Below are 16,692 nucleotides of genomic sequence, written 5' to 3' on the forward strand. Positions count from 1 at the left end.
CTGTCAAGGTCCTAGGCTGGTGTGGTAACACATGGTCTGCGGTTGTGAGGCCGCACTGCCAAATTCTTTAAAATGACGTTGGAGGTGGCTTATGGTAGAGAAATGAGCATTTCATTATCTGATAACAGCGCTGGTGGACAGTCCTGCAGTCAGCATGCCAATTGCACACTCTCTCAACTTGAGACATCTCTGGCATTGTGACAAAACTGTACATTTTAGTGGCCTTTTATTGTCCTGATATGCCACACCTGTCAGGTGGATGGATTATCTTATTACAATGAGAAATGCTCACGAACAAGGATGTATACAAATTTGTGCACTGAGAACATTTCTGGGATCTTTTATTTCAGCACATGAAAAGACTTGACATATTGTGTTTATATTTGTGAAGTATATATGGCTCAATATTACTTTGACAGTAAACAATTCCATCCTAACACCGCTCTGGGGACAATGAAGGCAGGGAAAATAGGTGGGACACTGCATGTGTAAGGCCTATGCCATCCTGCAGTGAACCCACACCAAGACCTTGAGAGAAGACATGAAACTCACAGGATGATCTGCAAGATTAAAATGCATCTTTATGACATGATCCCACCTAGCTTATGAAGACAATTTGAGTAACGGATGTTTAAGTAGAATGTGTATCATTTTCTACACACACACACCACAGGAGTAGGCCCTGAAGAACTAGCCAATAAGCATGAACGAACCTATGGCGGCAGGTGTCAAGAAACTAACAGCCGGCAGTAGTGACCTCACATTATACAAATCAACCCTTCAATTCCTATATCCATGACACGTCAAATCAAACTTTGTCACATGCGCCAAATACAAGTGTACACCTTACTTACAAGTTCAAGAAAATAAAATATTTACCAAATCAAGTAATAAAAAAGAAGCAATAACAAGGCTATCGGTACCGAGTCAATATGCGGGGTAGAGGTTAGTGGAGGTAATTTACACATATGTGAAGGGACTATGCATAGATAAACAGCGAGTAGCAGTGTACAACACAGAGGGGGTGGGGGAAAAGGTGTTGTGCCCTCTTCACAACTGTCTTGGTGTGTTAGGACCATGATAGTTCGTTGGTAATGTGACACCAAAGAACTTGAAACTCGCTCTGTCAATGTTAATGGGGGCTTGTTTAGCACGCCTTTTCCTTTAGTCAACAATCAGCTCCTTTGTTGTGCTCACATTGAGGGAGAGGTCTCATCATTGTCAGTGACCAGGCTTACCACTGGTGTTGTGGTGCACCTCAAACTTGGTGTTGGAGTCATGTTTAACCACACAGTCGTGGGTGAACAGGGAGTATAGGAGGGGCCCAAGTGTTGAGGATCAGTGTGGCAGACGTGTTGTTGCCTACCCTTACCACCTGGGGGCGGCCCATCAGGAAGTGCAGGATCCAGTTGCAGAGGGAGGTGTTTAGTCCCAGGGTCCTTAGCTTTTCCAACCACACTGTAGCTGGGAAACCAGTCACCCTCAAATGGTGCACCTTCAGCCCCTTGTCAGCTATACTGGGGTGGAACTAGTGAAAGCAATGTCCAAAAACATTGCCTGAAACTTGATTTTCCAAAATAACTGGAAATTGAGGAATCTGCTTCTAAACTGATGCACCCAATGTGGTAGGATTCTGACCCATATTGCAACCGACTAGATGGAACTACCAAAGCCTTCATTTCTACACCGCTGGGTTGACATTTGCTATAAAGCAGTGACATTAAAATGTAGAAAATCCATTTTGGCCCGAGTGTAATGTTCACGGAACTACGCTATTCTATTGAATCCCACATTCATCCAACTCAAACCTTGCCTCATTATTACAAACTTCAATTTTCCCTGAAGTTCTACCCATTGATATGAAATGCTGAGACCAGACCATTCAATGCCTTTCACATTTTATTAATCCAAAGAGTGCAGTAGATCTTCACATTCGTTTGCTGGTCCTCTTGTATGACATGCCAGACAGAGTCATGGTCTGAAAAGAGAAAGCATCTGTAATCATTACACTCAATAAATCCATGCCAGTACACTATGCTTAGCAAACCGGACGCGCTCATTCACACACACTAAAAGCGATCAGGACATGCAGGTTGAAATATCAAAACAAACTCCGAAACAGTTATATTTGGGGCAATAAGCATTTAATATTTATGGCAATTTAGCTAGCTAACTAATTTGTCCTAGTATATAAACATTGGGTTGTTATTTTACCTGAAATGCACAAGGTCCTCTACTCTGACAATTAAGCCACAGAAAACCAAATGTTTCTCATCATCTCACCTCCTTTTTATGGCGGTTGACAACCAACGTTAACACTGACCAGAGTGTGGACCTTAAAGTTAATCTTTCAATCACCCACATGGGTATATGCTCCTAAGTACCAATGAGGAGATTGGAGAGGCCAGACTTGCAGCACATCAAATTGAACCAATTTCTATTTTAGAACCTGGCCACGCAGATGCTTGCTGAGGCGTGCGAGCTGTGTGGGTGCAATGATTGAATAACACGTACATTTATTTTGCGACGCGAGCGGTGGGGTCAGCATGTACTTAGAACATTGGCGGCAGCAAACTGTTGAATTGCGTTCACGGCACTGTCATAGACTAACCATTTTGTTAATGCTATAAAATAACCCTGAAATTGTGTCGCGTCGTGAAACCCCAGCCATATGCCCCAGACTCACGTTGACGAGGGTGTTTGCGTCTGTAAGTTCTGTGACATATTCGATCCCATTCAGGATGGCCGTCAGCTTGTTACCTTCCCTCATCACCACAGCCTGAAACAGGAGAGGTCAACGGTTAGATCTGAAAGCAGTGGTCACCAACAGGCCCAAGTTGGATGGCCATATATGGAGAAGAAAAAAAAAAAAGTGTGACAGTGTGCATCAGGTGTGTGTTGGTTTTGAGACATAACTGTGCGCCCAGTCCCTGAAGAGCAGAGGAGATTCTGCCAACGAAAGTCAGTCCTCCCACAACATCACTGGGACCTGAACTAACCATAGTGACCCCATATCAGCTGAACTTATAGTTTAGTTAGATACTGGCTGTATATATGTAGGGAGATGGATAAACCCAGGCTACATGTATGAAACTCATGGTTGGGTTGTGACATGCGCCACCCACATTGACCATCCCCCGGTCGGCGACTCGAGCTCCGTCTCCTGGCCAATGGTGAAGGAGTTGGTGAGGATCTTTGTCCCCGTGGTGACAGTCACCTTGAAGTGGTCTCCAGTCTCCTCAATCTCAGAGATGCTCTTGAGGTCTTTGCCCTCCTGGATAAGCTCATCAGGGAGACCTACATGTTTGCGGCAGCGAGAGAGTCATATGCGGTGCTTTTTAGTACTACAAAAGTTCATGAAGTGAGACATGAACACTGAATTATTACTGCTGAAGTAAAGCGCTGATGCACTATAATATGGCAACACAATGATCTGAATGCATTCCCAGCGAGCACATAACATTCTGAGGACCATACGTTTTAGGGCTTGGTTATTTTGCATACCACATTATGGTGCAGGACAGTTGCTTGGCTTTGGAACATTCTCATTAAGGAATTTGACAAAATGTTATTTTGTTGGCATTTCATTATTTGATCAGAATATTTCCTGAAAGTTCTAACCATTTAATTTAAGGTAAAGTTCTAGGAACATTAGTCATTTTACATTGGGAATGTTCTCAAGTTGTTCAGCTGACTTTAAATATTCTCCTGTGGGAATGTCAGTGCTTCAGCATAATGTTCTGTAGGTTCTCATAGTTACAGTTAAAGTCATGTTCTCAGAACACTAAGAACTTGCCATACAAAAACATTGATCAAAACACATTCCGTTCTCAGCTTCAACAAACGCCATCTTTTCTTAAGTGTGTTGAACACAGTAGTTGGCCACACCTGATCTTAATGAGTGCTTGTTCCTGTTGAAATTGTCTGAATAGACTAAATTTATCCACTTTCAATGAGTTACAAAACTAATGCATGACAACTCCATCCTGGTGGCACAGTGGATTAATTCCATGGATAGAGGACAGAAGAGCATAGGTTTGAATCTCAATGACACAATAAATCATTAATGCCTAGGCAAATCATTTAACAATCCCATTGGTGCTGGAAGTTCAAAATAGTTAGCCCAAACCAAACTAGCAGTGTTAGGTCTTAAATTAAACATTCAGTGAAAGTTGTTCAAAAAAACCTAACACCATTTCAAGTACCCATTGCATTCGCAGTTGATCTTCATTACTGAAAGGACTACGACTTCAGAAATTAACACCCCAAGTCTAATCAAATGTACAAACCCAACTGCAAGACTTACCAACAGCCTCCATGAAAGACTCAAAGTTCTCATGTGACTCCATCTGGTATTTCCCTGAGAAAGACATGGTGACTATAAGACAGTGACAGTAGAGTCAGCCACAGCTCCCTGCTTGTCTTTATACCCTCATCTATCCAGCCCTGCACTCATTAACTAACTAAAGGTGTCTACAATTGAGAACCCCTCCCCTCATATCTTCCCTGCTACTTGCCTGTCGGCACAGATCTAGGATCAGCTTCCCAGCCAAGGGCAACTAATCTACATCGCAATGGTCAACTTTATTGTACTCCACTTCTCATCCTCTCTTCTTCTACTTTGGCAGTGTGAGTGATCATTGATCTGATTTGATAAACAAGGCCTCCTCGACTCCTTAGAAAAATGATAAGCAGTCTCATCATTGTAATACAAGTGTATGGATCAATCAACACATTTCAAATTCAACTTGACTTTATCTCGGTATACACCTGTGTTGAAATTAAACTAGGCTACATTGCACTTTGAGTTGAGAGGTGTATTTTGTCTCCCTGCACTATAAAAAAGTTGAATCAATGTACAATTGTAAGGCAGCAGACTGCAATAGGATTGTGAGTTTGCAAAAATGTTTGGCATATAGCTGAACCAACATACATTCTCAAGTTGAATTTGAATGTTCACTCAACTTTTCATTTGACGTTGAGTGAACATACAATTCAACTTGAAAAATTGGAATCCAGCCAGAGAACGTTAATCACCCCAACCTGCACTGACAATGACTGCCAGGAAATACTTCTATTTGATTTAGGTAGTCTCAATAATAACTGGAACAGCCATCTCAGTAACAGATGCAAAAAGTCCAACTAATAACAGATTGGATTTCTTTAGAAAAATGTTTGTTACTTATGTTGGTGTAGCTTAAGATAATCAACCAATCAATGTACATGCAAAAACACAGGTCTAAAAGAAAACAATTCAACGTACAATTGTAAGGCAACCAGCTGCAATAGGGTTGTGAGTTTGTTCCACATCTGGGAATATAGCTGAACCAACATACAGTGTTGACTTCCAAAAACAAACATGAAATTGTAATTAGACTCAACAAGTTTTTATACATTCAGCTCACTGTGAGCAAAGTTTGTTGAGTGAACAAACGTTCACCCATTAGCTACATTTATTTTCCTTCTGAAGTCCAACAAACTCAGAGAATAACACTGATAAATTAATTGGTTAAGTGAAGACACTTGCCAGTCGGTCAGCGCATGCTCGGAGTACACGTCCTGGTAATCCTTCTAGACCTGCGGCCTTGTGAATGTTGACCTGTTTAAAGCTCTTACTCACATCTGCTACGGAGAGCGTGATCACACACTTGTCTGGAACAGCTGATGCTCTCATGCATGTCTCAGTGTTACTTGCCTCGAAGCGAGCATAGAAGTAATTTAGCTCGTCTGGATGGCTCGTGTCACTGGGCAGCTCTCGGCTGTGCTTCCCTTTGTTGTATGTAATAGTTTGCAAGCCCTGCCACATCTGACGAGTGTCAGAGCCGGTGTAGTACGATTCGATCCTAGTTCTGTATTGACTTTTTGCCTGTTCTATGGTTTGTCGGAGGGCATAGCGAGATTTCTTGTAAGCTTCCGGGTTAGAGTCCCGCTCCTTGAAAGAGGCAGCTCTACCCTTTAGCTCAGTGCGGATGTTGCCTGTAATCCATTGCTTCTGGTTGGGCTATGTACGTACAGTCACTGTGGGAACGATGTCGTTGATGCACATATTGATGAGGTCAGTGACTGATGTGGTGTACTCCTCAATGCCATGGGAAGAATCCCAGAATATATTCCAGTCTGTGTTAGCAAAACAGTCCTGTAGCTTAGCATCTGCTTCATCTGACCTCTTTTTTATTGACCGAGTCACTGGTGCTTCCTACTTTAGTTTTCACTTGTAAGCAGGATTCAGGAGGATAGAATTATGGTCAGATTTGCCAAATGGAGGGCGAGGGAGAGCTTTGTACTTGTCTCTGTGTGTGAAGTAAAGGTGGTATAGTTTTTTTCCACCCTCTGGTTGCACATTTAAAATGCTTGCGGGAATGAGGTAAAACGGACTTATGTTTCCTTGCATTAAAGTCCCCGGCCACTAGGAGTGCCGCCTCTGGATGAGCGTTTTCCTGTTTGCTCATGGCCGTATACAGCTCATTGAGTGCGGTCTTAGTGCTAGCATTGGTTTGTGGTTTTAAATAGACAGCTAAAAAGAGTATAGACGAAAACTCTCTGGTAAATAGTGTGGTCTTCAGCTTATCATGAGATACTCTACCTCAGGCGAGGAAAAACTTGAGACTTCCTTAGATTTCGTGCACCAGCTGTTGTTTACAAATAAACATAGACCGCCACCCCTTGTCTTACCAGTGGCGTCTGTTCTATCCTGCCGAAAAGCGTAAAACCTGCCAGCTGTATGTTATTCATGTCGTCGTTCAGCCACGACTCAGTGAAACATAAGATATTACCGTTTTTAATGTCCCATTTGTAGGATATACTGTATGTGCTCGTTGCTCGTCTATTTTATTATCCAATTATTGTACTTTGGCTAATAGGACCGATGGTAAAGGCAGATTACCCACATTACCCACCTTACAAGGCACCCAGACCTACATACCCGAAATCTCCATCTCTTTCTCCTGCGAATGACTGGGGTGAGGGCCTTGTCGGGTGTCTGGAGTAAATCCTTTGCATCTGACTCGTTAAAGAAAAACATATATTCTTCCAGTACGGGGTGAGTAATCGCTGTCCTGATATCTAGAAGCTCTTTCTGGTCATAAGAGATGATGGCAGAAACATTATGTATAATATGAATTACAAATAAAGCGGATAAACACACACAATAGCACGTTTGTTTAGGGGATCACAAAACGGCAACCATCTCTTAGATAGATCGCTGGTAGAAAACTGTTTACTACATCCCAAAAGAGAAACTTTGTAGATAATTGGCCCTCTTTCTGGGACTCACCCACAAACAGGACCAAGCCTGGCCAGCTGAGGATTGATGGACTCCATCCTAGCTGGAGGGGTGCTCTCATCTTATCTATCGCATAGACAGGCCCCTAACTCATCTAGCTCCACAATGAGATAGAGGGCAGGCCAGGCAGCAGGCAGGCTAGGCAGCAGGCTGTTAGCCAGCCAGCCAGCTTAGTGGTCTGCCACTAGCACTGTCAGTGTAGTCAGCTCAGCTATCCCCATTGACATCGTGTCTGTGCCTCGATCTATGTTGGACAAAACTAAACATGGCGGTGTTCGCCTTACCAATCTCACTGGAGTAAAGACTTCCTCCATTCTGGTCATTCTTGAAAGAGATTGTGATATCTCACATCGCAAAATAGGGCTACTGAATGTTAGATCCCTCACTTGCAAGGCAGTCATAGTCAATGAACTAAACACGGATCATAATGTTGATGTGACTGGCCTGACTGAAACATGGTTCAAGCCTAATGGATTTACTGTGTTAAATGAGGCCTCTCCTCCTGGTTACACTAGTGGGTTTTGTCCAACATGTCTCCGGGACTACTCATTGCCACAGTCATAGCCTGGATCTAGTTTTGTCCCGTGGAATAAATATTGTGGATCTAAATGTTGTTCCTCATAATCCTGGACTATCGAACCACCATCTTATTACGTTTGCAATTGCAACAAATAATCTACTCAGACCCCAACCGAAGATCATCAAAAGCCGTGCTATAAATTGTGGGACAACCCAACAATTCCTAAATGCCCTTCCAGACTCCCACCACCTACCCAAGGACGTCGGAGTACAAAAATCGGTTAACCACCTAACTGAGGATCTAAATTTAACCTAGCGTAATACCCTAGATGCAGTCGCACCTCAAAAAATCAAAAGAAAATTTGTCACAAGAAATTAGCTCCCTGGTATACAGAAAATATCAGAGGCCTGAAGCAAGCTTCCAGAAAATTGGAACGGAAGTGGCTCTCCACCAAACTGGAAGTCTTGGAAAAGACAGTACTGTGCAATATCAAAGAGCCCTCACTGCTGCTCGACCACCCTATTTTTCCAACCTAATTGAGGAGAATAAGAACAATCCTAAATGTATTTTTGATACTGTCACAAAGGTAACTAAAAAGCAGCATACCCCAAGAGAGGATGTATTTCACTTCATCAGTGATGAATTCCTGAACTTCTAAGACGAAAAAATCATGATCATTAGGAAGCAAATTACGGACACCTCTTTGAATCTGCGTATTTCTCCAAAGCTCAGTTGTCCTGAGTCTGCACAGAACTGCCAGGACGTAGGATCAATGGAGACACTCAAGTTTTCTAATCCTGTATCTCTTGACACATGAAAATAGTCATGTCCTCTAAACCTTCAAGCTGCGTACTGGCCCCTATTCCAAATTCCTGTGCTTGCCCCTCCTATGTTGAGCATAATGGATGGCCCAAACTCTCTAAAAGTGGCAGTAATAAAGCCTCTCTTGGAAAAGCAAAACATTGACCCGGCCGATATCGAATATCCTATTCCTCTAAAAAAATAATAACAATAATATTGCCCAGCATCTCTCTGCCTTCCTGAAGACAAATAATGTACATGAAACGCTTCAGTCTGGTTTAAGACCTCATCATAGCACTGAGACTGCACTCATGAAGGTGGTAAATTACCTTTTTAATGGCATCAGACCAAGGCTCTGCATCTGTCCTCGTGCTCCCAGACCTTAGTGCTGATTTTGACACCACCGATCACCACCATTTTTTGGAGAGATAGGAAACCCTAATTGGTCTACACGGACAAGTTCTTGCCTGGTTTAGATTTTATCTGTCGGAAAGATATCAGTTCATCTCTGTGGAAGGTTTGTCCTCTGACGAATCATTTGTAAGTTTTGGTGTGCCTCAAGGTTCCGTTTTAGGACCACTACTGTTTTCACTATATATTCTACCTCTTTCACTGCTATGCGGACGACACACAGCTGTACATTTCGATGAAACATAGTGAAGCCCCAAAATGTCCTACCCTGTAAGCCTGTGTTTCAGACATAAGGAAGTGGATGGCGGCAAATGTTTTACTGCCTCGACCTTTAAGTCTTTACTTTAGACTCATCTCTTCAGTAGGTCCTACGATTGAGTGTAGTCTGGCCCAGGGGTGCGAAGGTGAACGGCAAGGCACTGCAGCGTCAAACCGCCCTTGCTCTCTCTGCCTGGCCGGCTCCCCTCTCTCCACTGGGATTCTCTGCCTCTGAAACTGTTACGGGGCCGAGACACTGGCTTACCAGTGCTCTTCATGCCTTTCCTAGGAGGGATGCGTCACTTGAGTGGGTTGAGTAACTAACATGATCTTCCTGTTTGGTTTTGCGCCCCTTCTGCCTCGTGCAGTGGAGGAGATCTTTGTGGGCTATACTCAGCCTTGCCCCCTACACCACTAGGGTCAGTTTGTTATATCTGGTGTAAATCTCCTGTCTTATCTGGTGTCCTGTGTGGATTTAAGTATGCTCCCTCTAATACTCTCTCCCTCTCTCCCCTCCCGGAGGACCTGAGCCCTAGGACCATGTCTCAGGACTACCTGGACTGTCCCCAGTCCACCTGGTCGTACTGCTGCTCCAGTTTCAACTGTTCTGCCTGCGGCTATGGAACCCTGACTTGTTCACCGGACATGCCACCTTGTCCCAGACCTGCTGTTTTCGATTCTCTCATTTGATTTGATTTGGGTGCTCAGGGTCCCATCTAGCTAAGAATTTAACTCCAATATTTGCCATACATGAAATGTCAAAGAGTGAAATTCTGAGCTAGTTCCCTTCCAGTGATGTTGCCTATATACTGAAGAAGGTCAGTAAATGGGTGGGTAACTTTGAACTACAAATCCTATCATCCAATCTCTCAAGTGACCCCATGGAACCCTAGCATCACTTGCAGCTCATTGGTGGACTCGATAGGAAGGCTGTGGTCAGCTAAGTCCAGGAGCCTTAGGAAAATGTCACCAGAGATGCTTCCCTCTGATTGTCTGATTTGATTGTCACCTTCCACCTCGGCCTTCCAAGATTGGTCCACACTGCAGCCCTCTGAGATATAAAATAAAGGATGGAGCAGGACACACAAGTCAACTCCCTCCCTGAATTGCACTTTCACTTTTCTAACCACATATCTCTTACATACCACGTTTGCATTCCCGGAGCCCCCCAGCATAAAACCTAAAAAGCCCTGATGTGGGGAGTGAGTCTACTCTTTAGTCATTATAGACTAGATAGCCGATTTTATTACAGACATAAATACTCCTGTTTAATCAGCTGTCAAGGTCCTAGGCTGGTGTGGTAACACATGGTCTGCGGTTGTGAGGCCGCACTGCCAAATTCTTTAAAATGACGTTGGAGGTGGCTTATGGTAGAGAAATGAGCATTTCATTATCTGATAACAGCGCTGGTGGACAGTCCTGCAGTCAGCATGCCAATTGCACACTCTCTCAACTTGAGACATCTCTGGCATTGTGACAAAACTGTACATTTTAGTGGCCTTTTATTGTCCTGATATGCCACACCTGTCAGGTGGATGGATTATCTTATTACAATGAGAAATGCTCACGAACAAGGATGTATACAAATTTGTGCACTGAGAACATTTCTGGGATCTTTTATTTCAGCACATGAAAAGACTTGACATATTGTGTTTATATTTGTGAAGTATATATGGCTCAATATTACTTTGACAGTAAACAATTCCATCCTAACACCGCTCTGGGGACAATGAAGGCAGGGAAAATAGGTGGGACACTGCATGTGTAAGGCCTATGCCATCCTGCAGTGAACCCACACCAAGACCTTGAGAGAAGACATGAAACTCACAGGATGATCTGCAAGATTAAAATGCATCTTTATGACATGATCCCACCTAGCTTATGAAGACAATTTGAGTAACGGATGTTTAAGTAGAATGTGTATCATTTTCTACACACACACACCACAGGAGTAGGCCCTGAAGAACTAGCCAATAAGCATGAACGAACCTATGGCGGCAGGTGTCAAGAAACTAACAGCCGGCAGTAGTGACCTCACATTATACAAATCAACCCTTCAATTCCTATGTCCATGACACGTCAAATCAAACTTTGTCACATGCGCCAAATACGAGTGTACACCTTACAAGCCCTTAGCAGTTCAAGAAGATAAAATATTTACCAAATCAAGTAATAAAAAAGCAATCGGTACCGAGTCAATATGCGGGGTAGAGGTTAGTGGAGGTAATTTACACATATGTGAAGGGACTATGCATAGATAAACAGCGAGTAGCAGTGTACAACACAGAGGGGTGGGGGAAAAGGTGTTGTGCCCTCTTCACAACTGTCTTGGTGTGTTAGGACCATGATAGTTTGTTGGTAATGTGACACCAAAGAACTTGAAAATCGCTCTGTCGATGTTAATGGGGGCTTGTTTAGCACGCCTTTTCCTTTAGTCAACGATCAGCTCCTTTGTTGTGCTCACATTGAGGGAGAGGTTGTCCTGGCACCACACTGCCAGGTCTCATCATTGTCAGTGACCAGGCTTACCACTGGTGTTGTGGTGCACCTCAAACTTGGTGTTGGAGTCATGTTTAACCACGCAGTCGTGGGTGAACAGGGAGTACAGGAGGGGCCCCAGTGTTAAGGATCAGTGTGGCAGACTTGTTGCCTACCCTTACCACCTGGGGGCGTCCCATCAGGAAGTGCAGGATCCAGTTGCAGAGGGAGGTGTTTAGTCCCAGGGTCCTTAGCTTTTCCAACCACACTGTAGCTGGGAAACCGGTCACCCTCAAATGGTGCACCTTTAGCCCTTTGTCAGCTACACTGGGGTGGAACTAGTGAAAGCAATGTCCAAAAGCATTGCCTGAAACTTGATTTTCAAAAATAACTGGAAATTGAGGAATCTGCTTCTAAACTGATGCACCCAATGTGGTAGGATTCTGACCCATATTGCAACAGACTAGATGGAACTACCAAAGCCTTCATTTCTACACCGCTGGGTTGACATTTGCTATAAAGCAGTCACATTAAAATGTAGAAAATCCATTTTGGCCCGAGTGTAATGTTCACGGAACTACGCTATTCTATTGAATCCCACATTCATCCAACTCAAACCTTGCCTCATTATTACAAACTTCAATTTTCCCCTGAAGTTCTACCCATTGATATGAAATGCTGAGACCAGACCATTCAATGCCTTTCACATTTTATTAATCCAAAGAGTGCAGTAGATCTTCACATTCGTTTGCTGGTCCTCTTGTATGACATGCCAGACAGAGTCATGGTCTGAAAAGAGAAAGCATCTGTAATCATTACACTCAATAAATCCATGCCAGTACACTATGCTTAGCAAACCGGACGCGCTCATTCACCCACACTAAAAGCGATCAGGACATGCAGGTTGAAATATCAAAACAAACTCCGAAACAGTTATATTTGGGGCAATAAGCATTTAATATTTATGGCAATTTAGCTAGCTAACTAATTTGTCCTAGTATATAAACATTGGGTTGTTATTTTACCTGAAATGCACAAGGTCCTCTACTCTGACAATTAAGCCACAGAAAACCAAATGTTTCTCATCATCTCACCTCCTTTTTATGGCGGTTGACAACCAACGTTAACACTGACCAGAGTGTGGACCTTAAAGTTAATCTTTCAATCACCCACATGGGTATATGCTCCTAAGTACCAATGAGGAGATTGGAGAGGCCAGACTTGCAGCACATCAAATTGAACCAATTTCTATTTTAGAACCTGGCCACGCAGATGCTTGCTGAGGCGTGCGAGCTGTGTGGGTGCAATGATTGAATAACACGTACATTTATTTTGCGACGCGAGCGGTGGGGTCAGCATGTACTTAGAACATTGGCGGCAGCAAACTGTTGAATTGCGTTCACGGCACTGTCATAGACTAACCATTTTGTTAATGCTATAAAATAACCCTGAAATTGTGTCGCGTCGTGAAACCCCCAGCCATATGCCCCAGACTCACGTTGACGAGGGTGTTTGCGTCTGTAAGTTCTGTGACATATTCGATCCCATTCAGGATGGCCGTCAGCTTGTTACCTTCCCTCATCACCACAGCCTGAAACAGGAGAGGTCAACGGTTAGATCTGAAAGCAGTGGTCACCAACAGGCCCAAGTTGGATGGCCATATATGGAGAAGAAAAAAGTGTGACAGTGTGCATCAGGTGTGTGTTGGTTTTGAGACATAACTGTGCGCCCAGTCCCTGAAGAGCAGAGGAGATTCTGCCAACGAAAGTCAGTCCTCCCACAACATCACTGGGACCTGAACTAACCATAGTGACCCCATATCAGCTGAACTTATAGTTTAGTTAGATACTGGCTGTATATGTAGGGAGATGGATAAACCCAGGCTACATGTATGAAACTCATGGTTGGGTTGTGACATGCGCCACCCACATTGACCATCCCCCCGGTCGGCGACTCGAGCTCCGTCTCCTGGCCAATGGTGAAGGAGTTGGTGAGGATCTTTGTCCCCGTGGTGACAGTCACCTTGAAGTGGTCTCCAGTCTCCTCAATCTCAGAGATGCTCTTGAGGTCTTTGCCCTCCTGGATAAGCTCATCAGGGAGACCTACATGTTTGCGGCAGCGAGAGAGTCATATGCGGTGCTTTTTAGTACTACAAAAAGTTCATGAAGTGAGACATGAACACTGAATTATTACTGCTGAAGTGAAGCGCTGATGCACTATAATATGGCAACACAATGATCTGAATGCATTCCCAGCGAGCACATAACATTCTGAGGACCATACGTTTTAAGACTTGGTTATTTTGCATACCACATTATGGTGCAGGACAGTTGCTTGGCTTTGGAACATTCTCATTAAGGAATTTGACAAAATGTTATTTTGTTGGCATTTCATTATTTGATCAGAATATTTCCTGAAAGTTCTAACCATTTAATTTAAGGTAAAGTTCTAGGAACATTAGTCATTTTACATTGGGAATGTTCTCAAGTTGTTCAGCTGACTTTAAATATTCTCCTGTGGGAATGTCAGTGCTTCAGCATAATGTTCTGTAGGTTCTCATAGTTACAGTTAAAGTCATGTTCTCAGAACACTAAGAACTTGCCATACAAAAACATTGATCAAAACACATTCCGTTCTCAGCTTCAACAAACGCCATCTTTTCTTAAGTGTGTTGAACACAGTAGTTGGCCACACCTGATCTTAATGAGTGCTTGTTCCTGTTGAAATTGTCTGAATAGACTAAATTTATCCACTTTCAATGAGTTACAAAACTAATGCATGACAACTCCATCCTGGTGGCACAGTGGATTAATTCCATGGATAGAGGACAGAAGAGCATAGGTTTGAATCTCAATGACACAATAAATCATTAATGCCTAGGCAAATCATTTAACAATCCCATTGGTGCTGGAAGGTCAAAATAGTTAGCCCAAACCAAACTAGCAGTGTTAGGTCTTAAATTAAACATTCAGTGAAAGTTGTTCAAAAAAACCTAACACCATTTCAAGTACCCATTGCATTCGCAGTCACCGTTGATCTTCATTACTGAAAGGACTACGACTTCAGAAATTAACACCCCAAGTCTAATCAAATGTACAAACCCAACTGCAAGACTTACCAACAGCCTCCATGAAAGACTCAAAGTTCTCATGTGACTCCATCTGGTATTTCCCTGAGAAAGACATGGTGACTATAAGACAGTGACAGTAGAGTCAGCCACAGCTCCCTGCTTGTCTTTATACCCTCATCTATCCAGCCCTGCACTCATTAACTAACTAAAGGTGTCTACAATTGAGAACCCCTCCCCTCATATCTTCCCTGCTACTTGCCTGTCGGCACAGATCTAGGATCAGCTTCCCAGCCAAGGGCAACTAATCTACATCGCAATGGTCAACTTTATTGTACTCCACTTCTCATCCTCTCTTCTTCTACTTTGGCAGTGTGAGTGATCATTGATCTGATTTGATAAACAAGGCCTCCTCGACTCCTTAGAAAAATGATAAGCAGTCTCATAAGCAGAGCGTGATCACACACTTGTCTGGAACAGCTGATGCTCTCATGCATGTCTCAGTGTTACTTGCCTCGAAGCGAGCATAGAAGTAATTTAGCTCGTCTGGATGGCTCGTGTCACTGGGCAGCTCTCGGCTGTGCTTCCCTTTGTTGTATGTAATAGTTTGCAAGCCCTGCCACATCTGACGAGCGTCAGAGCCGGTGTAGTACGATTCGATCCTAGTTCTGTATTGACTTTTTGCCTGTTCTATGGTTTGTCGGAGGGCATAGCGAGATTTCTTGTAAGCTTCCGGGTTAGAGTCCCGCTCCTTGAAAGAGGCAGCTCTACCCTTTAGCTCAGTGCGGATGTTGCCTGTAATCCATTGCTTCTGGTTGGGCTATGTACGTACAGTCACTGTGGGAACGATGTCGTTGATGCACATATTGATGAGGTCAGTGACTGATGTGGTGTACTCCTCAATGCCATGGGAAGAATCCCAGAATATATTCCAGTCTGTGTTAGCAAAACAGTCCTGTAGCTTAGCATCTGCTTCATCTGACCTCTTTTTTATTGACCGAGTCACTGGTGCTTCCTACTTTAGTTTTCACTTGTAAGCAGGATTCAGGAGGATAGAATTATGGTCAGATTTGCCAAATGGAGGGCGAGGGAGAGCTTTGTACTTGTCTCTGTGTGTGAAGTAAAGGTGGTATAGAGTTTTTTTCCACCCTCTGGTTGCACATTTAAAATGCTTGCGGGAATGAGGTAAAACGGACTTATGTTTCCTTGCATTAAAGTCCCCGGCCACTAGAGTGCCGCCTCTGGATGAGCGTTTTCCTGTTTGCTTATGGCCGTATACAGCTCATTGAGTGCGGTCTTAGTGCTAGCATTGGTTTGTGGTTTTAAATAGACAGCTAAAAGAGTATAGACGAAAACTCTCTTGGTAAATAGTGTGGTCTTCAGCTTATCATGAGATACTCTACCTCAGGCGAGGAAAAACTTGAGACTTCCTTAGATTTCGTGCACCAGCTGTTGTTTACAAATAAACATAGACCGCCACCCCTTGTCTTACCAGTGGCGTCTGTTCTATCCTGCCGAAAAGCGTAAAACCTGCCAGCTGTATGTTATTCATGTCGTCGTTCAGCCACGACTCAGTGAAACATAAGATATTACCGTTTTTAATGTCCCATTTGTAGGATATACTGTATGTGCTCGTTGCTCGTCTATTTTATTATCCAATTATTGTACTTTGGCTAATAGGACCGATGGTAAAGGCAGATTACCCACATTACCCACCTTACAAGGCACCCAGACCTACATACCCGAAATCTCCATCTCTTTCTCCTGCGAATGACTGGGGTGAGGGCCTTGTCGGGTGTCTGGAGTAAATCCTTTGCATCTGACTCGTTAAAGAAAAACATATATTCTTCCAGTACGGGGTGAGTAATCGCTGTC

At 43.5% G+C, this 16,692-nt stretch overlaps 2 protein-coding genes across 3 annotated transcripts; both read right to left on the reverse strand.

The window, feature by feature from the left end:
* Nucleotides 1–1,886: 1,886 nt before the first annotated feature.
* On the reverse strand, nt 1,887–4,474 carry LOC127907299 (fatty acid-binding protein, liver-type-like). Its single transcript, XM_052461805.1, has 4 exons — nt 4,307–4,474; nt 3,126–3,297; nt 2,687–2,779; nt 1,887–1,978 (listed from the first exon to the last, which is right to left on the reverse strand). The coding sequence occupies exons 1-3, from the start codon at nt 4,371–4,373 to the stop codon at nt 2,770–2,772; spliced, it is 249 nt and encodes an 82-aa protein (XP_052317765.1). The 5' UTR covers nt 4,374–4,474; the 3' UTR covers nt 1,887–1,978; nt 2,687–2,769.
* On the reverse strand, nt 1,887–15,036 carry LOC127907297 (fatty acid binding protein 1-B.1-like). Of its 2 annotated transcripts, none has more exons than XM_052461803.1 (4): nt 14,869–15,036; nt 13,680–13,852; nt 13,249–13,341; nt 1,887–1,978 (listed from the first exon to the last, which is right to left on the reverse strand). In XM_052461803.1, exons 1-4 carry the CDS (start codon nt 14,933–14,935, stop codon nt 1,928–1,930), a joined length of 384 nt encoding a protein of 127 aa, XP_052317763.1. In that variant the 5' UTR covers nt 14,936–15,036; the 3' UTR covers nt 1,887–1,927. The 2 variants fall into 2 exon arrangements, with proteins under 2 accessions (XP_052317763.1, XP_052317762.1); XM_052461802.1 differs by lacking the exon at nt 1,887–1,978 and adding an exon at nt 12,448–12,539.
* Between the last annotated feature and the right edge of the window lie 1,656 nt (nt 15,037–16,692).

Source organism: Oncorhynchus keta, chromosome 14 (assembly GCF_023373465.1).
Source record: "Oncorhynchus keta strain PuntledgeMale-10-30-2019 chromosome 14, Oket_V2, whole genome shotgun sequence".
Lineage (NCBI taxonomy): Eukaryota > Metazoa > Chordata > Actinopteri > Salmoniformes > Salmonidae > Oncorhynchus > Oncorhynchus keta.